Source organism: Tachysurus vachellii, chromosome 11 (genome assembly GCF_030014155.1).
Source record: "Tachysurus vachellii isolate PV-2020 chromosome 11, HZAU_Pvac_v1, whole genome shotgun sequence".
NCBI lineage: Eukaryota > Metazoa > Chordata > Actinopteri > Siluriformes > Bagridae > Tachysurus > Tachysurus vachellii.
In genome coordinates, this window is record NC_083470.1 from 12,294,573 (window position 1) to 12,322,111 (window position 27,539).

At 36.4% G+C, this 27,539-nt stretch overlaps 1 protein-coding gene across 1 annotated transcript; it reads right to left on the minus strand.

The window, feature by feature from the left end:
* Positions 1–11,047: 11,047 nt before the first annotated feature.
* samd10a (sterile alpha motif domain containing 10a) lies at positions 11,048–26,095 on the minus strand. The gene is made up of 5 exons (XM_060882386.1): positions 25,945–26,095; positions 22,691–22,872; positions 16,575–16,743; positions 13,390–13,530; positions 11,048–12,513 (listed from the first exon to the last, which is right to left on the minus strand). Exons 1-5 carry the CDS (start codon positions 25,955–25,957, stop codon positions 12,491–12,493), a joined length of 528 nt encoding a protein of 175 aa, XP_060738369.1. The 5' UTR covers positions 25,958–26,095; the 3' UTR covers positions 11,048–12,490.
* Between the last annotated feature and the right edge of the window lie 1,444 nt (positions 26,096–27,539).

Sequence of the window (27,539 nt, forward strand, 5' to 3'; positions counted from 1 at the left end):
TTTGCCTGTTGAAAAAGATGCATGTATTAAAAAAACATACAAATGAAAAAAAAGGTGATGAAAAAAACAAGTTATCTGGTGTCTGAGAATGGTTTATTTCTTGCTGTTGTCGGTTGCTTATTTGATTTAATTGTCTTTTCCTCTGCTGAAGAGAGAGCACAATGTTTTGCTTCAAGAGTGGTGACTCAAGGTGAACTTTGTCTACATCTGACATTACACAACTGGAAGCAGAATGTGACTGGCCATAGTGAATAAATCATAGACAATTCTTCTCATTTCTCCAAATGAACCAATCAAGATGTCTGCATTTGGCTTGAACACCGTTTAGGGGGACATATGCCATAGGTGGAATTTCACCAAACCGTTCTACAGCACATTAATCAGCTGTATAATAATTTGGAATAATTTAATTAAACACTCTCTTGATGCTACTTAAATGATGGTAACTGGTGTGAGTATAGTGCGCTACAGTGTTTTCTTTTGTTTTTTGTTTTTTGTCTAATGCAGACCGCATTATTTGTGACGTTCCTCAATAATTGAATAAAAAAAAAAACGAGTTAACCTTCACCCGTGAGAATTAATATTAGTGTAAAAAGAGGCCTGAATCCATGGGGAAAGACTGCAGTCTATGAGTCTGGCACACAGTCACTGTCGTATATGTTGGAGCAAAGTTGTAAATATTTCACAAAGAAATTAAAAGAACTGGAGGATCAAGGTGAAGTTGCCCTAGGTGTATTTGAAGATGTGTGTTTCTTTTCGTTTGTTCTTTTGGAATGATTTTTCTCTGGTGAAAATTTTGCTCAGCAGTATCTCTGTGGGTTTTGATGTGTTTGGGTTTTTTATTTTATTTTATTATTATTATTATTATTCTTTTCCCGTGCCATTTTGAGCTGTAATATGTATTTCAAAGATCAACTGAGTATTAGTGTGGCAGCTGATGTTGTGTGTTTGCTTATCAGACAACAGGGTTGTGTGTTCCAGCCGTGTAAGTACTCATGTGCAAAAGATTGTAATGTTTTTATAACAAAATGACTATTCATAAAAAATGTCAACAAGTTTATACTTTTCTAATAAAGTAGCACCTAAAAACCTCACTTGGATTTATATAATGTATTTTGTAAAAATGCAAGAAACCTATACCTGGGCCGAAGGCATACAGACTCAATTTTAATGACTCCACACAACTTGTTACCAAACATTTACATTACCAAGGTTCGTTCTTTAATTTACATATGCATTAATTTCAAAATAGTAGTTAAGAGACAAATTAATTTCAGATTTTATTTAGTATATCATATTTTACATTGCATTTTTTTTTTTTACAATGTTAGCGATAAGTTTAAGATCATAGTCCTGCAAGAGAAGCCAGTTGGGATCTATTTTCTGAAATGCACCAACATATGCACCAACACTCACAGAACATGATGTTACCACCCCATTTTGTTTCAACCCATACCAAAACATAATTGAAAGTTATATTTGCATATGGATCAGCCGAAAATAATGCCTCAGTACAAACAAAGCTGATCATCTGATTTATAAAGTAGCATTACAGTTATGTTGTGTATATGTATTATTATGGTGTTTATATTATATATTTGCTTGTTTGTTTGTGTGTGTCAGTCAAAAGCCTTTATCTGACTTGTTGTGGAAAAAAATAGGTCATCCTTAAAACATGTACAGTCTACATGGCAACCATCTGCTGATTTTCTATTGGCTGACATGTCTCCATGGTAACTGGTTAACCTTGAGGCTGCAGTCTTAGACCAGTTTGTTGTCTGGGAGAATCCAACATGCATGAGAGCCTCTCTTAGCCCAGATGTCATGCATGCCAGGCACATCGGGTAGACGGAGTGCGACTCTGGCACAGGCATCTCTCCTGAAACATTAATGCTGTGATAGTGGAGGCCTGGTAGAATCGTGACACTGCCACATTTAAACTGCCTCACAGAAGGGTTGTCTACAGCACCACTGTCTCTACAGCTGTAATTCTGTAGGCTTTTCAAGGCTACAGTGACACATTATTCGGTCTATTTTTATGGTGGTCTAGATAAAAGGAACTAGTAATGATCCACAACATTTGCTTTGAGATGTTTTTAACCAACGTTTCCAATTATTCTGCCCCTTGAGTAGAGCAGCACTTTTTACATTTACATATTTAATCTATATAATCCCATGAGATACTGTGATAGAATTTGTCTTTGTGTTTGTAAAACTCTAAAAGAGTTATGTTTTGTTATTGAATTATTTTATGAACTTGTCTATAAATTAGATTTTCAATAATGTTGATTTCATGATTTTTATCTGGGTGATGTGAGCCACTTATTTCAAGCCTGCACATGACAAAGAATATGCTTGGGTCAGTGCTTTAAAAAAAGGAAGTATATAAAAATTTATAATATAGATACAGGGATCAGATTTGGTATGAATAATCATAATGTGGCCAGTGGAATGACATATTGCTCATTGTTCATTATATTTTAAAGGTAACAAATGTAAAAATTCTCATTCATTCATTCATTCATTCATTCATTCGTTCATTCATTTTCAGTTACTCCCTTATCCTGATAAGGGTTGTGGTATGTCTGGGGCCAATCCTGGGAAAACCAGGATTAAGGCAAGAGAATTCACTTCAAATGAGATGTCAGTCCATGTCAGGCCACAGTGCACACACACACACACACACACACACACACACACACACACACACACACACACACACACACACACACACACACACACACACACAATCAAACACACATTCACTTGTGGATTGTGGACAATGGAAGGAAACAGAAGAACCTAGAGGAGACTCATAAGAACATGCAAAACTCTGCACAGACAGTAACTCCAGCTCAGGATTGAACCAGAGCTGTGAGGTGGCAATCCTACTCACTCTTCTTATTTACAATTTAAAAATACTTTAATACAATTCCATTCAGATACTGTATCCTTATGCAATATCCACACAGTGCTCTTATTGGCTGATTTCCCAGAGTACGGTCATTGATGTTTCATTGAGTTGTTATTTTCTGATGTTATTTGTGCTGTTCCAAGAAGGAAAAATGTCAGTGCCAGACTCTCTTCATCTATATATATAGTCAAGTGAGCGTTTGATATTAGTTAGATAATTGTCATAGTATCAGATAACATAAAAAACTTTCAAGTGATTTTGGATTTGATTTTTTTGATTTCATGATTTTTCACGGGTGTTTAGCAAAGGGGAGGAACACAAGTATCCTGCACAAAGCCCTGACCTCAACCCCATTGACCTTTGGAATTTACTGGAATGCAGACTGTGCACCATGCACCATAATGAATAAATCCCCACAGTTACACTTTAAATGTGGACGGTGGAAAGCCTCCACTGAAGAGTAGAAGCTGTTATAACTGCAAATGTGAGACCAGCTTCTGTTAATGCCCATTGTTTTCAAATGGACACATATGTTTGTGATTGTCCAAATACTTTTGACCAACTTTAGAGACAGACACAAAAAGGTGGCAAAAAAGAAATGGGCAAAAATCTTACCATTGCTTTGACAATAACTGGTTGATTTCAGTAGGGCCTTGAGCTATGAATTGGAAATCTGTTAACACAGACAAACTGACAAAATAAAATATAACTGATTTAAAAAAAATACTCATATTTGTAATGAAATGGATTTTTAAATAATTATAATTATGATTTTGATGCTGATAGGGAAATAGAAAATTGTAACCCATGCTCAGGAGTTCTAGAGTCATGTCTCTGTGTATGTAAATGGCCCCAAGAATGGATCGGGCCCCCTAACCCACACACCTTGTAAAGGTTTTTTTGTTATTATTCTTATGATAAGTGTAAACCGCATATAAAGCAGCATAAATGAACTTGCGCCAGACAAAACTTTCCTCATATATGGTTGTTTTAAAGTTGCTTTATCATATAAAATCAGGCTCTTATAAGGCACTCGTGGGCTGCATAATAACTGCCTAAAATAAAGAAATCTGTACCACCACCTAGTGGTAATAATCCTAAAGTATTTGTTATATTTTCCAAGAGCAAATACAAAAGAAATTTATTTATTTATTCATTCATTGTTTTTGACAAAGAGAGAGAAATTCACCCTATAACCAGTGAAGAGACAGATGTACTTACCTTGATAAGCACTACTCATGTCCGACGACCTGAAAGTGATGACTTCTGAATGTTATGACGTCCATGTTTCATGTTCCTCTGAGTCTGCTTAATTTGCTTTATTAAAAGCAAATTAAAAGTTTTTATTTTCATTGAATTACCTTTTTTATCCCACCACAGTCGTACAATACAGTATGAAAATGTTTAACAATGTTAATACTGCTAATGCACTTTGCCTGATTAAAAAAATAAATGAATGTATTTTTAAAAAAAACATACAAATGAAAAAATGTGATAAAAAAAAAGTTAGCTGGTGTCTGAGACTGTTGTTGGTTGCTCATTTCACTGAATTGCTTTTTCTTCTGCTGAAGAGAGAGCACAATGTTTTGCTTCAGGACTGATGACTCAAGATGAACTTTAAATCTACATCTGACATTACACAACCGAAAGCAGAAAGTGACAGGCCATAGTGAATAAAACTTTTTGAGTATAGTGCGCTACAATAGTTTTAATGTAGACATCATATGTGATGTTCCTCAGGTAAAAAACAACAACGACAAACAAGCTAACCTTCACCCTTGAGAAAAGAGGCCTGAACCCATGGAGTTCAGTGGCAGCGGGTCACTGTCAATGGGCTTCTTGGAGCAACAATGTAAATATTTTACAAAGAAATGAAAGATCAGGATGATCAAGGTGAAGTCACCTGATTTTACGATGATTTGTGCTAAAACCACAGACTGGCTGATTAAAGAATCTACAATATTTCCTAAACAAATCCAGTCTTTGACAATGTATTGACTCTATCGTTATTCCACATTATTTTTATCCACTTTGCTTACAACATTCAAAGATGTTGACTAGGCTCTACCATTTTACAGGATTGATGTAGACAAAGTAGTTAAAAGCAATTTGAAATCATGACAGACTCAGTGAATAATCAATGACAAAAGTACATTTGAAAGCATCTGTTCATGATCTGTTAACTCTGTGATGATGGAACATCTGTTACAACCCCACAATATCCTCTTAAAAATGTGCACAGAGGAACTTATTACTTTTCTTATTGGGTCCACTGAGCTTTGGAGCACAGACAGTTGTGTTTTGATTGTCTTCCCATAAATTATGCTATAATTGTTTCTGAATTTTACTAAAAAGGAAATTGTCGGCATGACCCCCTGCCCTTGCCCCTTGCCGCCTGCCCCCTGAGTCAAGTAATTCATTCTAATCAGTGCACTCTGTTTTCACAGGTGAATAGAAGGGAGCGTTAAGTAACTGTTTGGACGATGGAATAGAGTGAGTGTTTTATCTCAGTGAGGCTCACCTCTAGCTATGAAGACTTTTAAATAGTCATTCAGTCTCAGTCCGTAGCACTGATGACACTAAGGACCTTCATGAATAATATGAATCATTTGGTACGGAAAAATTGTCCTCTGTGTCATTTTATGTAAGAGATAGTTTTGTTTACCATAGTGGTGTCCAGGAATGGTATTTATGATCATTTCATGAAGTTTGGAGTTTAATTGACTGGACACATGCAGTGAATAGTTTTTTTAATGTACACAAGGGACACTATAAGCAGTTGCTCATTTCCTAATCTGAAGTTTTAATAATGGTAACTTTAAATAAAGCAGAAGTGGACTACCGATGATATCAAATCAGTTTGTTTGGGTTCTTTGGGCCGGAAAAAGAGTCTGGAATAAGACTCTTCGTAAATTAAATTACGTTTTCCTAAAATTTGAATAGTTGGATTATACTCAATTATCTTGCTTTCTTAGCTATGCTATGCTTGTTTTATTAAATAAGTCAAAATGAATTAATTGAATTGGTGTATTAAACCAGTGTGACTTAACTTATAAGTTATAGAGTTATATTCTTGGTGTTATTTCACTACTCAATTAAGGAGATCTTCCAGATCTCCTAAACAGTGGTAAAATGTCTGCCATTTAAATGTGATTCACACTATGATACATTCAAAAACATGAAAGAATTCCAACAGCATGAATAGGTGTGAACCTGCTATTATGATGTTAAACTGAGTCAAATTTTGCACTGACTATCAGACAGATACATTAGGATTAGGACAGATACATTTCTATTCATATTCAAGTAACTCTGCAGACACAAGAAGGTTGAAAATCTGGAGCCTGCCAAAAAAACCCTTGAATAGTCAACTATAAATGCAGTGTGTTTCATTTCTAAGTTGGTTTTGTTCTGTATCTGCTTGAATACAGAATATTCAAATTAAACCAGCACACTGGTTTGTTATTGTTTGGCTATAATAGAATTACTGGACAAAGCTACAGAAAGAACACCATCATAGCTGCAGATCATGTGAACATGATGCTGTTCATTAGGAGCCCATGGCCTTCAATGATGAACCAGGCGGAGGAAGAGTGGCATATCAAGATGCTGTTACCAAGGAAACAAAGTGAGAAACAGGCGAAACCAAAAGAAGACAAACCAAAGAGTCAGGAGACCTCTGTTTCCATGGAGACTGAGTCATGACAACAGACAAAGAGGATGCGAGAGGTGTGAGTGGTAGAATGAAATTTGTAAAAAAAAAAAAAAACACCTTTTTCCCCTATAATATTTATTTTACCAGTAGGAATCAAACCACAAAGAGGCAAATAAACAAACGGCCTAGATTGAAAGACTGGGCTTTACATACAGTATACAGTATATACATACGTGTGTGTGTGTGTGTGTGTACAATATAGCTAACATTAAACATTAAGTTCAGTGGCTAGCATACAGCTATGAATGGTCAAAGTAAAAAAAAAAAAAATATATATATATATATATATATATATATATATATATATATATATATATATATATATATATATATATATATATATATCGGGAAATAGGGACTGGCTTAATGGATTCAAAATTATTGTTCTCCATTTCATATTTTCCTAACAAGATGGCATTGTCTGTAATTTGAGAAAGCCCCATATCAAATCTCATTTCTCCTCTGAGAAATCCTAAACCCTAAACATACAGCAGAAATAAAGCTGCAACATTTCAGACAGCTAGTATGATTGTAGCAGATGATGAAGCAATGATGAGGTTCTTAAGACACCTAACATTAGTGTCCACATTATGTGTACAGTAATAACTCTGATTTTTCCATTTCTAGCAAAGCAATAAGGACAAATTCTGCAGAATTTGCCAAAGGGCTATTAAGCTACTTTGAATGCTTTGTCTCTAATTCTCACTCAAGCACACTGTATGCAGCAAGAACAGAGTAAAGTAAGTGAGTCTTTTTGAACATAAAGTAAACATCCACATACACATCCACTTGTATTTCTTTTTTAACCTAATGGTGACCTAATGATGATTTTTGACCAGCAGAATGCTCCAACACACTCAGTGTCTGACAGAGAAGAAGAGCGAGAGATAAAGTAATGAGGGAGAAACAGAATTGTACATGAAAAAAATTGGTATAAATGGAAAGAGAAATAAAAGGAGAGCAAATAAAAAGGCTATATTATTTCAAAATGAGGATCACACTGAATAACTTGCTATATAAATGGTCAGGTGTACAAGTCTACAGCCTTGGCCTTGGGGAGAGCAACTGACAGCTCTGATGCTGTGGCAGGATTACTAAAAGCTTTAGAGTACCACAGCCATCTCAGAGAATCTCAGTCTAAACATCAATAATACTGAATATAATAAAAAGTTGATTTCTTCCCATTTTTGATATATATCTTTGATTATATACACCCAAGTTGATTGCGTTTAGTGTCACGTATACTACAATTTATTTTCTTTTAGCAAGGCTAAAAAGAGTGTATAAAATAATATCATAAAGCCAACTGGGAGAAACATTGACATACATTACCTGTATAAAAGTCCTAAAGGTATTTAACAAAAATATTTTGATACAAGAGAGGGCGCTGTTTCTGCATTTGGTTGGATTAAAAAAAAAAACATGTCATTTAGGAGTCTGTACAATATACACCTGTACCAGCTGGTTGTGAAAATCCTAAATGATCAAATTCAAAGCCTCTTATGTTTACTGCTTCTGTCAAAATACCACATATGCCAGTTTAATTTTTTTTTTTTTGCATATGCAACAATATTGAGTCTGGGTTTTACATCTGTTTTGCATCTATTTATTTGCAAATGGCAAATGCTGACACTGGCAGCAAAGATATTTTTAGTTAGTTAGCACCTGTTATTTAGTTAGCTAGTATTTAGTATGCACATACAAAAAGAAACAGACAGTGGTGGAAACAATGGGCTTGCTTCTGGTTTAGATATGAAGCTTCACAGCTATTGATACAGCTCTTGTTGCTGTTACCTCAACCATTAATCTTCTTACTGTTGTTATCCTTCACAAACACCCCTACCCCTACCCCCACACCTACTTTCATCTGAAACACTTCATAAAAATTCCTAATCTTTTCTCTTCTGATGGGACCTCACTCGCCTCCCTCTTCAACCTTCTTTCAGATATGCTCCAATTCTTCTTCCTCCTCACTCTCTATCCCAATTTTGTCCTGTCCTTCAACAACTGCTCTCTAACACACAAGGGAGGAAACATACTGGAAACACTCATGCCCTCCCTGCCATGCCTATCAGCTCCAGAGAAGACTATTGTATTCCTTTTTCATTCCCCTTAGTCTATCTATCCTTCTTCACTAGTTTTCAGCATCCTGACATCTGTACATTCTACCACTTGATTCAGCCAGCAGTACTTTCTTCTTTTCACTTTCTTCATCCATTGACCTATTCTGCCCTCGATCTTCCAGACCAAGAAAATCTTCTTTCCCTGCTCCCTGGCTGTCAGGCCGACTATACAGCAACCAGAGAAAATTAAGTGCAGCTGAGAGCAAGTGGAGGAAATCACTTGATACTGATCTGTCATTCCTCTCTCCTGAGTCAAAGTTCATCTCTAATGTGACTGCTATTAAGACACCATTCTACAAGTGAAAGCTGGATGCAACTGATATATGAGTAATATAAGCTATAGACTTATATCTATTAGCAAGTACTGATATCACATCTATGATTTCATTATAACATTCTTGAATGTACAGAATATAATCGTTCAAAATTCAGTACCAGGACCTCCAGACCATTGGGATCCTAATTAGTCTGGGTTAAAGAAAATTCATGCCTCTAGAAAATCAAACCTCATCCTCCTTGACTATCATTAGTCGCCTTCAAAAAAGACAATGTGACCGTGGGGCAAGTGCAGAGGGTTTAGCATAAGATGGAAACCATTTGTAAATCTTAAAAATACTAGGACTAGCTTAGAGTTTGCCAAAAACAGTAAAGAAAATGCAGTTCTCCAACAACATCCTATCAACAGATGAATAAAAGATCAACTTTTTTTCAAAATTGCTAATGATCCGATGCATATCTTCACATCTGTGAAGCATGTAGAAGTAATGTAATGGTGTGGGCATGTACAGTTGTCAGTGGAAGTGGTTCTCTTCTATTTATTGAGAGAAGACAGATGAAGGCTGACGTATAGGGCTTTATTATCAGCTCAGACTCAGCCAAATGCTTCAAAAATCTTTGGATGGTGCTTCACATTGCAATTAGTCTGAAGACATTTAAAGGCAAAGAAGTGAAATGTTCTGCAATGTCCAATGAAATCACCTTAACACAGTACAACTGACCATGGTTTTTACTTGCTGAAGTCAAAACTGAAGTAAAATGACCTAAGAATAAGCAGGAACTTGGCAGAGGACTGGCAGAGTAACAGCAGGGAAGAAACCCAACATCTGGTGATGGCTATGGGTTCCAGACATAGATGAAGGATGGGGATTCATACACTGTTCATTATATTTGAATCTAAATACCCTCAACATAAATCTGTAAGTCTGCATTTTGAGCTCAAATATTTTTTTAATTTCATTATAATTTGGTAGACAGGTAAAATAACAATATTGGATCATTTGATAATGTCCAAATGTTTGTCCATCTTAAAGGACAAAAACAGTGGTTTGATATTCCACGGGGGTATTTTGCTGTCGGCAATTTCCCCTTGTCCAATCCAGTGGCACTGTCATTCTGGAAGAGAGCACTCCTGTCAGGATAGAAATGTTTGATCATAGGTCATTAGAGAAATTAACTTGCATTGATTTACAGTAATGGTTCCTTCTAAAAGAACAAGTGGAAAACCTTGACAGCAAAATGCGCTTATGGAATATCAACTACTTTAATTTGGACAACCATTTGGACATTACCAAATGATCCAAAATTGTCATATTATTTAATTACTTGTCACCTATCAGTATAAAAATACTCTACATATAGCATTGACAAATTGGGCAAAAACAGTCAAATAGATCATTTCTGGCACCCTAAATGAATAATATACCATCAGGTCTATAAATATTAAGAATGGTCTGATGAGTATAAAAGTGATGTAAAACATACATTAATAGTTCTTTGAGGACACCAGATCTCAACCCAACTGAACATCTATGGGAGATTTTGTAGCGCAGTCTACCACCATTATCAAAACAACAGCTAGGAAATATCTTTGAAAGATTATTGTTGCTCTCTACATTTCATGAAACCTGTAATATCCATGCCAAGGCAGACTGAGACCCAACATCCTACAAAAATGTTGGTTTTCCTTTCATTTATCACTGTTGAGTGTTGTTTATCACTGTACCTTCTTTAGGTTTGGCTCTCTTGTTGTAGGAAAAGGTCAGTAGATGGCAGAATAGCCCAACAGCTGCTTCCAACATTGATAATTGCATGACACCACACCAGTGTTTCTTACTCCTGAAGAACATATGCACACAAATGTTGTTTCATCTGCTTTTTAAAATGTCCATTTCCACTCACAATATCCTTACTAATGAGCGGATACCAGCTCCATTTAAAAATGGAAAACAAAGTAGAATGTATCCGGTACCAGTGACAGACTTAAGCTGTATTTGTGCAAATGAGATGTAATCCACCTTTTCAAATCCCCACACAAATATTTATTCATTGCAAGAAGGAACATCATCAAAAATTTCAATAAGTTTTGCTTGTTATATTGTTTCAGTAGGCTATAACCATGAGACAATGTGTTCAAAGAGTAACAGTCTGTCTATCAGACATGTAGGCTACACATAATAATCTGTCATATACAAAGTCATATACAAAAAGCCTGAACAATACACTCCCAAACAATTACCACGGAGAGCCAGTAGTGAGGTAGTGTTGGCACATATTACCGGGGCTGTAATACTTACTGTATGTATATAATGTCCGTCCAACTAAATGTAACTACTACATAACAACATACATCAAGAGACTTGGGGTAAACTGTGAAAGCTCCAAATGAAATATTTACTAATTTGAATACATTTCTCTAGGCCTAGCATAATGTTTTTGATTATTTACATATTTTTTATGAATACATAAAAATGGATGCATATATTAGGTGGAATATAAATTAATATGAAGATTGTAAACATAAGGTAAACATCAGAATATAACAGCTTTTGGATGTGTGAACTTAGGCCAATGAGTGCCATGTAAGCCAGAATGGCTTTTTAAACAAAGTATATTTAAGATGACATTGTAAATCACCGACTGTTCAGTATGCAAGATAAAGTATGGAAAGAATGTCAATCATTTATACTGTGGAATTTCTGTAAAGTCCCCAAGTAAGCTTTACAATGTGTCATCAAGCTGATAAACAGACTAGAAACACTTACATTTGTGTTTAGCAAAAATCATGAAGCTATGAATTCCGTTCATTTCTTTAATAGTATTCTGTTTACCACAGCATATATTTATTTTGGTGAGTGTTAAAAACAATCTTATCAGACTTAACATTGTTTATCTTGCCTTTGAGCTGTTTTTACAATACCACTATGACATTTCAGTTAGATGTGGTACCTTGGAAAGGCATGTCAAGGCTTGCTACTTTCTTAATTTCTACAAAATTACACTGCAGCTGATTCCATCTGTCTTCTAGTTGACATTCTTCTCTGATTATTACAGTGAGTTATTGTGCAAGATCACCCACACAGTCTTTGCTGACAAAATCACTTGTCATGAAAATGAAACTTCCACAGAAGAAAAACAACTTAAGGTGACCAGCAAAACATATGTTTTCCAGCACCCCTTTTTACATTTCTGTAGCTCACAGAGACTGTACTTTTTAGTGTAGTCCACTACTCTCAGCAAGAGGTTCAGGTTAGATTCATTATTCTCCTTAGATTGTTCTTCTGGAATCTCAGATGTACATGAAGGTTCAGCTGGTGATGCTAAAAGCTCTGCCAAGCCTCAGTCGCCTGTGTCAGTCCAAGACAGAGGTCTGTTCTTGCACACACACAGCCTGTGGCCCCATGCCTCGATGCCCTCTCACAGCATACTGAGCCTGGCAGAGCTGCCCACGCATGGCTGTAGCTATGACAGGTTCCCAAAAGTCCCTGCAGTCAGAGGAAGAGAAAGAAGAAAGGAATGAATACATAATCCTCCCAAGCAAAGGAGATCCTGTTCATATGGAAGAACAAATGCTCTCTCTTTCTCTGAATTCTCATCACTTTCCTTACAAGTCACATCCTGAGCCTAGTTTATAAAGCTGGATACAAACAAATCTATTCAAAAATAATTCATTCCAACAAATGTACACAAAAAAATTTATATTTATGAAGATCTTCTAATTAATGGATAAATGTGTGTATCCTATTCACGCACCTGAGTGTCTTGTGCTTTATGCATAAGAAGACTAACTAATCTAAACCTTGACCTTATATGATTATATCATAAAATTTGCATTTCCATTTGTACTAAACACTTCCAGCTTGATGCTTAAGACACTTTGTGAAACTACTTTGTGTGCATGAACCCCCGGATATAGTGGAAATCTTTTTTTTTTTTTTTGCTCTTCCACTTTCATGTCACACCACTGCATTTTCACCTTTCTTAATTAACACCTAATTCACTGTTTCTGTAATTTGTGTCTAAATTTGAACATGTTCAGGTGCTATTCACTGCTAAATATTTTTTACTGACACAGAAGTGAGCCAAAACAACTTTCAATTCTCCCATCATTTAGTAGTCATGTCGTGTTTCCAGCCATTGTACACTTGACCTTTTATGGAGCTTTGTGGGCATGACTAAATGGTTTGCACTTTATAGGTGATAAACATACACAAACAAAGAAGTAGTAAACCAGCATTTTTGAAACTTGTAGTTTTTAGTAGGATTTTTTTTAGCTTAGTTTGATTTGCTCAAACATTTATAAAGACTGATAAAAAAAAAGGCCCCTTGTTTTTGTTCCCTTAGTTTCCACTTGCTTTCACCTCTGCTGAGCAGCTGGAGATTGCGTCTCTCCTCCTGGACTTGCAGCTGTAGGACCTGCTGAAGAAGCTCCTGTCTGAGAGTTTCCTGAACCAAACCCATTCTCTCCAACTTTTCGCCATTCAGTCTCAACAAAGCTCGGCCTGAGAGAGAGAGAGAGAGAGAGAGAGAGAGAGAACGAGAGAGAGAAGAGAGAGATGGTCCTTTTACTCAAATTATTGCAATTATTTAAATATTATTATTAATTGAAAAAGATCAATGATGAATAATAGAGAATCCTGTAAGAGAAATACTCAATTTTAATATGAAAAGAGAGTGGTCTTTCAGATCCTCAGACATAAGCACCTTCATGCCTGATGGCGATTATACTCTTTAAAAAAGCTTTAGCACCACATCATCATGCAACTGTTTTTCTTTTTTTTAAACCCAGCAGATTAAAATGCAAATTAATATGATCCTTGGTGAAAGTGTTGAATGGATGGTGAGCAAAAGATTAAATCATGTATAAAATTAGGTCACTGTCCACACAACAGCCCTTACATGGGCAGATATAGATGGGCTGATGAAACGCACACATACACAATGGGAAAGGAGCTCAAGCCTGAAGGTCATCTGTGACTCTGCAGAGTTGCTGAATGTCTCTGGGGTTGTTTACCTCCCTGCTGTCTCCCAAAAGAATGCCAAAACACTAACAGACTAGTGAACATGTTTTAATTAATATGCTGATACTTTTATCTTCCCTTATTTTCCACCAATTTTTAAATTCACATGTAATAAATGCTGTTTTGTTGGAATTGTTTAGATTAATCGAACATTGAAGTTTGGGTAGTAATTTCCTTTTAATTAGCCAGGAATCTTGAGGGATGCTAAACCTGAAATCAAGAGTCTCCAGTCCTCTGGTTTCAAATTACTGTTAAATCATAGAAGCATCTCCCCTTCTCATTGGGATCCTTCAAGCAAATCACAGGTGGGGGAGTTTCTGAATGTAATTATAGTATCCTGTTAAAGCTGCTCCCTGAGAGTTAACCAAGCCTGAAGTCATTTTCATGGCCCTGAAACCTGCTGACCTTGCTGGTTTTCTAAACCCTTTAGCACCCAACCGTGAATGGCCAACCACACTGTCGTCTTTCTTTGACTTCTTGTCTTCTCCCCCCATGACAGGCAAAGCCTCTCTCAGTATCTCCATCACTCTCTTTGTCTGTCACTCTCGTTTGTCACTTGCATAACATCTGAGCCCCAGATGCTTTATGTTCAATTAGAGAGAGAGGACAGGAACAGTGAGCCAGCTGGGACTCTCTGTATAAGGAGAGGGTCGGAACAGAGAAAATTTACATTTACATTTACAGCGTTTGACAGATGCCCTTATCCAGAGCGACTTGCATTAGTGTTTTCTAGCTATAAAAAAGGTCTGAGAAAACAATCCATCTAAATCAATTTGAAGGATTAATATGGAACAACAGAAGCAGAGGTCTAAGCACAATGTACATGAACAGAGGGACTTATATGAGCATACACTTTATGTACATGCATTCTCACACAAACACCCACATTGTGTTAATTACACTGTCTGTTACATGGCAAGCCAAAATATTTATATGCACATATACGTACACACGCAACTATAAAACTTAATTGTCTAAAGGTTATATTAAATGTGATACAATGTTCTCATTAAAATCAACTAATGAATCAGGGATTCTCTGCTTTCTTAATGTCTGCTGTAATGACCTTAACGCACAAATTCACTGGGGTTACCAGCTACTTTGAGTGCTTTTATATGCATTGTTGCCCTCACTTAAGGACATGGCTAGCATTAATCATAAATCAGAAAAAATACACAACTTGAAAATAACTATGCCTAGACCTTTTGTATGTAGAAGTTGTATCTAGATCCAGCATTGATCGTGTATTGAGCTGAAGATATTGAATAGGATATCAGAAAAAAAGAATAAATCCATCCAGGTTTGTGCAGTTTGAGTATGGTCCTTTTCAATGGCCAGTTCAATGAAACAATACAATTATTTTATTTTCCTCCCTAATTTAGTCTTGGCTAATTCCCACCCAAGGTCTCCCCTAACATATGACAGCTAGCAAGTGGAGAGAGTATGCCATCCCTCACACCTCAGAAAGAACGGCTAATTTTGCTCTCATGGACTCCCGGCCAAAAAGGGTATGATCTCCAGATGACAGTGTATGCTCAGAAGCTACAATTTAAACTAAGGTTATTAGTCTCAGCTAATATTGAAGGTTTCATTATCATTATCTGTATTGTAAAACAGGTAATATACCTCTTTAGTTGTATATCTGAAGTATCAGATAAATTTTAACACTTTTCATAATCAATCCTGTAATGAGAGCACAGGACTGTGCTTTTATCTTACAGTAAAGACTTGGTTTGGACTGACAGAAACGTCTGAAACTGACCTGTGCTAAAAATAATAGCACATTTTAGTAAAGAGTCCGCCTGCCCCACTGTAACTCTGTAACACTGTAAAGAATGAAACCACTGCTAAATTCCACAGAACTTAACAGCACTGAAAATGCACACGCAGTATAAGCGTACATAAAATAGACAAATTCAAAGCCAAAATTCACTGACCTTTAGTTCAGAGTGCTAACCTTTCTGCCACACAGTATAAAACAGTAGTATTTGAACATGACTGTAATTATCCCAAGCAAAACTGCTAAACATATGGTTGTTATAATAAAACCTCCTTGTTATTCATACTTTTATCCTGTGCTACAGTAGTTGAACAAAAGTATGAAGTTGAGTACAAAAGTTGCATAACATCAAAGTTATGGAACTAAAAAAGCATTTAAAGCAAATGAAGCTTTATTAATGTTCTGTCATTATTTTAATTCTCCTGCCATGTGTTTTGGATTATTTTTCTTTGGTCACATCTTTCTTTGTGTTTTTTTTTTTTTCTCGAAGTTTCTCTCTAGTAAAACATATTTCATATCTTTTCTATGCCTCACTGAGTGCTAGTTGTTAGAATATTTCCTTTCTCAACCACATCACACACACACACACATACTGTACATACATACACACGTTATATTTATAAAATGTTACATTGTCAAGCAGATGTACATTTACATACAACTGTTTAACACAAGCAAGTAGAAATATGCCCCAGTGCGTTAACCCGTATCTAGCAGCAATGCTCTTAAAGTCTAGAGGATGTACCTGTAATGGCGTGGTGTGAAAAAGCCTCCACGTAGGTCAGGTAGTTGTGAGGACAGTGTTTCTTTAACCACCTACACACATCCTGTTGGGACCATAGAACCACTGGCCTAGACAGACTTGGCAGGGTGGGACTGGTGTGGTAAACAGAGTATGCATCCCCTGTGTGAAGCTGAGAGAGGAAACAGAAATAAAAGTGAGAGAGAGACACAGAGAGAACAAAACCAGTTCCAGTGGAACAGGTGAATACATTCCATGTTTTCGGAGGCTTTAGAGTCTGCATCGTATCATAACTTAAGTGTCAAAGACTGTTAAGAATGCATTTCATCGGTACCATAACAACTGCCACATTCACATACATATGCACACCTAGCTTCTTTCTCTTGACTAAGTGAGCAATATGCTGTGACGGTGATGACATTCAAACTGCTGCAGAAAGCATTGGGAAATAAATCTCCTTTTCCCGTAATAGCAGCGTTCCGCTCTATATGCTGTCAGTAATTAAGATGGATTATTTCATCTCAGATTGTCGTAATTTCGGCCAAAACATTGACAGACCCATGATGCCATAAGCAGACCTCATTAAACTGAGGCTATCTAAAAGCTATTTACTAACCTCTAGCACAGAGCCAACATAAATGTTGTTGCAGGAGTCTGTAAAAAGTAACTTTTACCCACATACACTAACTAGAAATGCAATCCGGTGGATCATTGTGATCAAAATAGTCCTAGACAATGTTTTAATAAGCTGGATATTTACTATAGGGTAGGATAAATGAAGACACAGTTTTAAGTTTAATCAAGCTTTTAACACACTGGCATTTATTATTTTATATTTTTCAAACCTGAGGACTGCAAATGCAATGTTTATAATTTGTCATATCATTTACTCGCACAAAGTCCTTCTCATTATTCACAGCAATTCAGTGCCTTTTCTTCTATTTGCTTGCTTTGATGACCCATTAACTGCCATATGTGTATGTTTTTATTTTGGCCCACTCCCATTTATCTCCAATTCTCTTTCTCCTTCACAGTTTTTGCCCGCACAAATCTCTCCCTTCCTCCACAACAGACATTTCCACTGCAGTGTTCTCCCTTGAGTGGCCCTAGGGAGATCTTTCGTGTGTAACGGCAGACATACATGTGCACACACAAAGCAAAATCAGAGAATGGTACTTCCCATTTGAACTGGTTAGATACGCATGTTCTTGGCTGGGAGCATGGCTGGCTGGGAGCATAAAGGATATTCACTCTAAAAACCAAAAACACAAATACCAATGCTAATAAACAAACAGTAAATGTTCAAGAATAATGTGCTTATTGGTCACTGAACATTTATCTGCAGTGCAGATGCCTAATCAATGAGTCTTTTTTCCTCCCAACATGACAATGACTGTCTGAACACCATGACTGTGTAAACACCCTTCAGATCAGATCTATTAGTTTTTTATTCATTGTTGTTTAGCGAGCATTTAAATGTTCAACAAATAGAAACCTATTCCTGTCAATCACAGCAACACTGGTAGCTGACATATGATATGTATGGTTGGTGGATGGGAAATGGCCAAAAGTCCAAATGAGGTGGAGACCATGGTGGAAAGATTTTGAAAATGTCACTTCGTAGTTAGACAGATCAAAAGAAAACTAAACAGACAAATAATATTCTTTATGGGGGATAGAAAAAAACATCTCAAAGATGCTGATTAGTGACTTGTTGGTTTCATGTTAATAGTGCAATTTTTTTTCTAGATGATCGTATACTCATTCAGTACCCTAAATCATATACTGATTCAGTACCCTAAATCCTAGATGTACAGATCAAGCTAATTATCTCACCAAAGTTTACATTAGCCATTACATTTCAGCCAAAAAGGTTCTCAGCAATAAAAATATGGAACTGGGCAAGCACATTAGATTTTTTACTTTTGCAGTGGGCTAGCTAATGAATTTATGATTTATCCACCCCCTGCATAGACAAGGGTGCCTCTGAAGGGTAATTATAGAATTCAGTAATGAGATGAAATCTGGCATTCATGGTTCTCAACCTGCTATGTTCTTGTAGACAGATTGCCATACCATCATCAGCATTAAATCTTCATTATGTTCGTTCGTTTGCTCTTTTGTTCATTCTCTCCGTCCGTCTGTCCTTCCTCCGTTCCGCCATCCATAAAACAACATTCATAAATCCCTCAACAGAAATGGATGGCTACTTCCATTCTGAGGTTATACAATAAAATAAGTATCCACACAGTCCACACTCTCTGATCTGTCTGGAGACTGCTAACTTTCATTACATATGATAAATTATGATTCACATTGAGGCCCAAAATAGATGAAAATTACCCACGATTTCAACAGTTACTGTTTGGCCTCTGCAAGAGGTATATTAATATGGTAGGCTAATTATACTGAGCTTTTGATCACTGGCTCTCATAGAACGAAAAATGGCAAATAACTGCAGCTCTGATTGGTTTTTGTCAGGGGGAGGACGGGTACAACAGCACAGCCACTAAACAACTCTTTAAAACTAACCTAGTTTTCATGAGCTTACTTTACAAGAAGAACGTGCAAAAGATATCTGAAAAAAAAAATGCAAAGCGCAACTTGCATATATAGCATTAAAAGAAAAAAATAATTAGGACACTAGGACATGGAGGCAGAGTAAGGTACTAATGTTACTACTACTGCTAATAATAATAATAATTGTTCATGTGTTACTCATGGATAATCAGACTTTCAAAGTTTTGAAAATATACCACAAGAACAATGATTCTTCTTTTGGAAAAGGTGGAGGATGGTAAATACTACTACTACTACTACTACTACTAATAATAATAATAATCATCATCATCATCATCATCTTTCTTCCTCTTCTTCTGCTAAAGCATAAAATGACATGGGTGTGATGGTCAGTTGTCCACATTTTTGGCCCTATAGTCTCAGGGACAGGTTATTATGCTTTTAAACCCAACAGACTAACTGTCCTCATGCTTTCTAACAAAAACCTTAAGATGTCACATTAAGGTCATAATACAATTTATGAACATACATTATCCACCGCAGATTTGAAGGTGTCTGCTGTCTGATAAGAGGCACTCTGGTTAACACAGTAAAAGCTTTTTGAAGAAAAATGTATATTTCTATAAAAATACAAATTCCACATTAATCATTCACTGTAACTTTATTTATAACACATTTTAGATCTAAACCATCAGTGTTGTCTGAACACATGCTTCTTTAACATGGTCAGTAACACACATTTAAATAGGTACTGAAAAACTTAAGCAAACTTCTTTGTGTAAGTAACATTCTAAAACATTCTGTTTATTCCCCAGCTTTTCAGTGTTGTCTCAGACTTTTAGACATCACTGTATATATCTTTTATGACGAGCCTTTTTTGTCTAGGTTTTGTTGGTAAATCTTGTTAACTGGATGGCCAGAGAAATGGTTACATTGTGCAATGTAAGAAATGGCGTAAAGAGGGAACGAAATGGAAGCTTATTTTCAGACATTTCAAATCTAGAAGAAGAAAAGGAGACAGCAGGCCTTGAAGTCAGGAAAGAGCCTTTAGGTTTTATGTTGGGTTTTTTAATCAATTTTGTAAATTTGAATGTTTCTGTATCTGTGTTTTGATGTTTTTTTGCTATTGGTATTGCTTGTGCACTATGTGAATGTGTTAATATGCATTATAGGTGTTAAATTATGTGTAATTTTTTATTGTGCTATATCCTTCAGCCACTGAGGTGCCCAAATTTCCACTTTAGTTATCAGAAAAAGTGTTCTACCAGTGTGAGGCCTTTTTTTTTTTACATATTATGTAAAAATGTACATGTCTCCTGAATAGCTCATAGAACAAGTAGTTAAAAGTATTATAGCAGTACTAGTAGTAGTCGTAGTAGCAGCAAACTCAAAACAAAACACTGCTGTTTAATGGCATCATTTCTGCATTCCATATAAATACACTAGTACAAGGTTGTTCCCTTGGGCGTGTGCAATCCTTTCTATATTGGGCATGTGTGTATTGAGAACAGGAATGTTTTTGATTGCATGAGATTATTTGACGATAATTTGCCACCTCTCTAATAACCCGATTCTAATGACAGAATTTAGACGTAACCTTTTAAGGCATGGAAAGGGGTATAGGAGGTTTCTTTGTCAATATGAAAATGGAAAGGATCAGCAAGAGTTCAGAACATACACTAAGGTTTACATGTCTGCCTGTAGTATTCAATCATCCATTACCAGTGTTCAGGACCTAAGAGACTTTACAGTCTATTTAAAGCCAATCTGGAACAAGAGCCTTTGCTTTGCTCTGCCTCCCGGCTCAACTGCATCCTTCCCATTTTCTGCAAATAAAGTCTTGATTTGGATGAATGGCTGAATAGAGAGCAAGAGGGGGTGGGTAAGAGAGGAAGAAATGGGAATAAAAAGACAGACATAAACAAAGAGTGTGAATAGATATATTTCCACTTTTTCTTATGTCTGAGACCTTTCCATTATTCATAGTCATATCTTTGTTGAGTGCATGTCAGAAAACATGAGGAAATGCATGCAAGATATCAAGTCATCTTCGTAATGTGAAATGCGACGACGGATGGTCGTGGAATAATACCCACTCTCTTACAGCACAGTTTAATGGGAAATGTGTTGACTAGAGCCATAAAGAGAATGCCTGTTTAAAGACATGAAGCAGACGTATGAAAGCATTACAGCGGTAACCGACAGGGTGCTTAGAAATGATCAGTGATTTCTCACAGCTATAAGGTCCTCATTATCGCCGTCACACCATCATACTGTTTCTGCTGCAGTTCTTTTTTGATGAAGCAGAAGGATGTGGTTGAAAATATAGTGGATTTTTTAGAGACTATTCATAACTTTAACAAAGAGCAGCATGATTTTTGCAGAACCATGCCTGAGGATTATGAACCCATACTTTTCCCATATCATAAAGCTAATGCCATTATGTTATTTATATTAAATTGTAGATTGTATAGAAAGTTTCTCCTATATAAACCAGTAAATTAAGCCACTTAATTCCCTTATTGGAGAAAACAAACAACAGGTTTTAGTTTCATTAGACTCATCAGTTTATAGATTTCTGTGCTTTGCATTGTGATGCTATGAATCTATGAATTTGAAATGGAGCAGCTGCTAAATTGTTGGCAGCCTTTAAACAATTGGAAAATAGCCAACCAAAAAAAAAAACATACATTATACACAATGCTATAAATCTAAATTTATCAATTTTCTATAACTATGTATTATGAGAACTGTTATTTCATTTGCTAGAGTACATTAAAACAAATGCATGCTTTCACAAATTTTACTGGTTATAAATTTGCTGTCTTTTCATACCCATATTAAAACAATAATCTGGTGCATTGTTAAGGTTTTGTTCAAATTATAAGATTGCATGTATAATTTTAAACAAGATAATTGTGAATTATTGACACAGTTTAACTGTAACTTTAGCAGTTTACAAAAGCAGTCATTTTTTCACAAGCTTTTTTATGACAAACATGCAGCTATTCCAAAGGAATTCAAACAGAGCTTTTAAGATTGAAAGAAAAAATATTTTCAGTATTTTGCTTTGACTGAAACAGTAAGACATGAAATAAGTCATGCAGAGTGAGAAATGTGTTACAGTGGGACACGTTACGCAATACATTCTGAAATAATAGTCAGGAAAAAAATGTAATAGAAGTCACTCATTAAGCACTTAGCACTTAACACAAAACAGCTGCCTGAATAGATGGCACTTTAGGAAATTTCAGTGAAGTAATTAATACATTTTCTGACAAAAAATGTTTTACCTTTTTGGCTTGTTATTGAGTTATCCAATTTAATGCAAAACATTATTCATTATCTACTATTATAAAATACTGTATTATTTGGTGGCTAAAAAAAGATAGTTAGTTTTGTAGTTGGAGTTTAAGTGTTAACTCAGGATACATGGCAATGAATCACTAACAAATCTAAAAGAGCCCAAAACCCTGGTTACTTCTGTCTGGAAGACTTTCAACAAGACTGATGAATTTTAAAAGTTGGTTGTATTTTCAACACTAAACCTTGCTTTACAATTAAGAATTATGAAGTTCGCAGCAGTTTTGTGTAATTACCTGCAAGGGCTCGGTTCCTGGCTGCTGAAGAAGTTTGACAGTACGACCGCCTGCCGTTTTGTTCCCACGACACTCATGCCAGGTAAGATTTCCACCAGTGCAACGGGTCAGCTGGTGCTTAAAGTCCTCTGGAAGCGCCTTGTACTCTACTGCAGGACGACAGAAACTAAAGCTGGAGGCAGCTGTAGAACATGAGAGAACAAGAGAGCTTGAATCTTTTAGAAGACAACCTCTGTACAGGCTGTTCTTTTGCCATCAGGCTAAGCAAAAAAAAAAAAAAAAAAAAAAAAAAAAACACAGTGTGAAGTCTTCATTAATGTTCAAGCTGTTTACCGGTTAATTAAAGGAAACACTATGCTATTGTTTGCAGGATATTTAGGCTGTAAAACTTTGTGGTTTTGTGGACTACAGGTTAGTGTAATTAACAGTACATGGATTTTCCACAACTCCAATGGAAAACAGAAATCTTAATCCTTATACGAACTCAGTATTTTTTCCACATTTGTCCAAAAAAAAAAAAAAAAATGACTGACGCTAAACAAAAGGAAAACTACACCATCAGTGTAGCAGCAACACATTTGCATGATTGAGCATTCACTACAAGAGACTGCCACAGAGTTCTTTGGATCTAAATGATGGACTGATTCTGTGTACTGCTGTTGCAACTACTGCTCTTGTTCGCTCACATCCACCTCCAGACACTGAAAGGCGATGTGATTTACAGCACTGGACAAAGACTCTCTCTCTCTCTCTCACAAGTCGACTCCTGCGTCAGATGTTGGCCAACCCATAGCAGCATAGCTTATGTCAGCTGCCAGAGATGATATTAGTCTTGCCAGAGCTTCACTGGCCCTCTGATCACGAGTATGAGAGAGTGTGCACACATCCTGTCTTGCTTGCCATGCATATTCCAGCAAAAGCGATGGCATTAATGATTCAGGAGGCAGTCTGAGTATGTTTTCTCAGTGAAGGGCAAGTGGCCGGTGTGTTTACAGACAAACGTTCAGACAGTGTGCACACGTTCATTATAATCGCACTCCTCCTAATTGACAATGTTGTCATAGCCAGACTGAGGACAACCAGTCAACCATAATAATGTAAGTGGTTTGTTCATGTGTGTGTGACAGAAGGTGGGGAACAGGATGTGATGAAATCCTGCTTGCCTCTCTTGACCTTGTCCCCCACCCCCACCTCTTTCAGACCCACAGACCTACAAAGGCAGTTCTCATCAAGTCTGTTCATCTGACCATAGTCTATGTGAAGTAAACACCATCCGCTCCAGGACAGAGTCACACACTGACAAAGTGGCTTTCATTACAGAGTTTCTGAAGTGGGTATGGGAAGGATGGGATTTGTGTGGGAATGCAAGGAGTTGGGGATAAGGAAGACAAATAAACTCATGGGATATTATGCTGCATATATATTTTGTAGATCCACGCTCAACAACCAAGAGAAATGTGTTCTACCAATACAAGTTATGAGATTAAAAATCTTTTAACATGTAAAATACCTTGCTTGGTTTAAGCCTCAAGTTTACCATTTCAGCAATTGTGTTTACATTGGGATTTTTTAAGTGTTGATGTTAAAACACTGCTACAACACTTAAATGGCAATGCATTAAGAGCATGCATAATGATATAAAATATCTTTACTCCATTGTTTCAGAAGGGTGATTCAAGGTGAATGACTGTTCCATGAATCTCATTTATTTATTCACACTAGCACTCTACTCATTAAAATATAAAATTAATTCAAGGCAAAAAAAAAAAAATCCATAATAATAGAAGTAGCCCAGACTTTTTTTTATATTATATATATATCTGATACAATCTCTCAGGTCACCTGGTCCAAGTTCATCATGCAGTCTGTGTACATCATACAGGCTATGCAAACCAGTGCTGGCAATAAATGTGAGGGGCTTTGAACTTCAGAGGACTAGTGAAATGCAACATCTGTGCAGAGTAATGAGCTAGAAGGGAAAGGCTGAGACAGGTCTGCAGCCAGCCCCTCCAGCACTAGTGCTTAATTACTGATGCAGCCGAATGCCAAAATGAATTTGCAAGTCGCTATTAAGGCAGTGGTGAACCTCTCAGCAGGTAAATGGATCTGCTGTTAATAGCACCAATGATCAAAAGCTGAAGTTTTCCATGTGTCTGGGTTTATATGCTTGTTTCTCTCTCTCTCTCCCTCTCTCTCTCTCTCTATGTACTGTATATGTATGTAATTGGACTGGTGTGTGTCTGTGGATGGTAGTGTTGTGCATGTATTGGTCACATGGGTGGGTGTTAGGTTTTTTGGATATTTATTATATGAATGGATGCCTTATGTGAGTAGGTAGTAGCTGATGTAGGTGGATTTGTGGATGGGTTTTCAGGTCAGTGAGAGGATAGTTTGTAATATCTAGAATAATGCTTTGTTATTCTACGCTTACATTTCATTGACTGCAGGATCTACTTCCTGGTGCTCTGAATTTAATTTTGGTGTTAGCAGTAGTAGTATTTTTGTTTATGCACTTACAGCTGAAATTGGCCTTATTGTTATTGCCCAGATCAGTGCCGTAATTCTACAAACCAGTATTTTTCTTTAGTTTTCAAACATTCTCAAGGTGCTTTGTATTGCTATTGTATTCTTTTATCTTATAAGCCTCTCAACAATAGAGCCTGGCTAAATGGGAAATGTAAATGTGTGTGTGTGTGTGTGTGTGTGTGTGTGTGTGTGTGTGTGTGTGTGTGTGTGTGTGCGTGTAGAGAGATGATTGGTGCTTGTCAGGTAGGACAAGTTCAGACCAGGAAGAGAGAATCCCTGTAATGACAGACGAGTACTGCATCTTATTAGTCCCCTGTAATCTGCTAAACAGTTCCTATAAGCTTTAAGTAAACCACTGTTAATGACAGAACACTTTTCCCATGACCATAAATAATTATTCTTTTATTTTAAAGTATTTAAAGAATGGTTTTTAATGGAAAATTCAAAGTTTCTGTGTGAAACATCCTGGATAATAATTATTCCTGCATTAATACTAATGAAAATAGAGTTTTAAAAAAACACAACACAAGTATATTATATTAACCACAGTTAAGTTTTCACATAACATTTCTTTATTCTACTGCAAAATAAAGATAAACGCGACCATGTGTGAAAGTTTCACACCTACTAATGTTTATTTCTGGTCTGGTCGAAAGTGCCAAGCATTTGCCCATAGAACAACATGACCATCTGTTTACATCTGTTTACAATAAACAAAAACGATTTACCGTCCACAGCCATGCCATTGATCCGTCCGGAATTCCTCTTACTGAAAAAGTTGTGAGATGTAATATCCCATTTTACTCTGAACCACCCGACAGTTTGGCTCAGAATCGGCTCCAGTCGGTTCGCTTTGCCCTGTGTGCTGAGTGCACTGAGTGAGTGCGCGAGGGAAAAGAGAAGCGAAATTTCACCACGCCAATGAAAACGCTCGATCTGTAGCCCCGCCCCATTCAGCACAGGTGACAGCGACGTCAATCAACAAACGAGCCAAACGCCTCGCGCGCCGTTTTGGGGAAATTCCTGAATTAGTAATAAAACCTAACCATTGCACTGTATTTGTGTTGAAGGAATTTGTGGAAAACGAAACAAAAAAAAATATGATACTCGATTTGAACCTTTAACACCTCTCCTGGAGATCTGTCATTTCCTATATATATATATCATGGCGTATAGGAACTAGGGTATTATATGACGTCTTACCCTTTCATAAAGGTAATGTCACACTCCCATCTTTCTTTTCAATTTTATTGTTGCTTGCTTAAATTAACTTCAGACACTGTCAATTTTACTATAGGCAGAACTATAGACAAATAGGCAACAATAAGTGAATCAATACCAAAAAAGGAAATAACCTATAATAAACCTGCCCAGACTATTTTACTTGATGTTATTGCAGTGAAACAATGAGATGCACTTCAATAACAACTTTTTTGTGGTCAGGAATTTCCTGGAAACACTGAAAAGGGTATTGATGTGATTGCTAGACAATCATAGGGCACTGTGCATACACACATTCACAACTAGGCACACTGTAGTTCCAAGGTACTTGGTTCAGTTCTGACTTTGGGTTTTGGGTCTTTCAGTTTTTCCCTTTCTGTGTGGGTTCATACCAGTTTCTCAGGTTTCTTCCATCTTCCCAGGTATGGTGAATGTATGGTCTTGGCATTGACTACTACAGTCCACCCTGAATAACATGGTTACTGAAAATGATTGATAAACCTACACTTAATTTTTGTGAAGGTGGCAGGAAATAGAACAAACTGTCTGAATTAAATTCTGTCAAATAAAAATACCAAAAGCAGATTCAAAACCATTCTTTTAAAAGAGCAAAAATTTCTATCCAGTGACATTTTCAAGTGATATTTTTATAAACTCTACTGAAGTCAACATGTCCCTTTTGCCCCGTTGTCCCGTTGTCCTTTTGCCAAATTACTCCTACATCCTTGCCTTAAATCATCGCTGTACAGCTAAGAAAAATCGCATGCGATCTTTAACTGGTTTCAATCTTTGGTTCCAGTGCTGCAGATTTTGAAATTAAATAGAAAATAGTTTTCTGTATTCTGTGGTCGTCCAGTTGTATTGGCTAGAAATACCAAGTGGTTCTCTAATAGACATAATGTGCATTACACAGGATATAAAAGTAAATGTATTGAACAATGTTATTTAGGGATCAGCCTGTGACTATAAACAGTCCCATAGATGTGTCCAACTGTAGTCTTTAATTAAACTAATTAAATAGTCAAGTGGGATCACATTGATTTATTTATAAGGAAAATTTATATTCTTCACAGTCACCATAGTTAATCATCTGTATGATGAG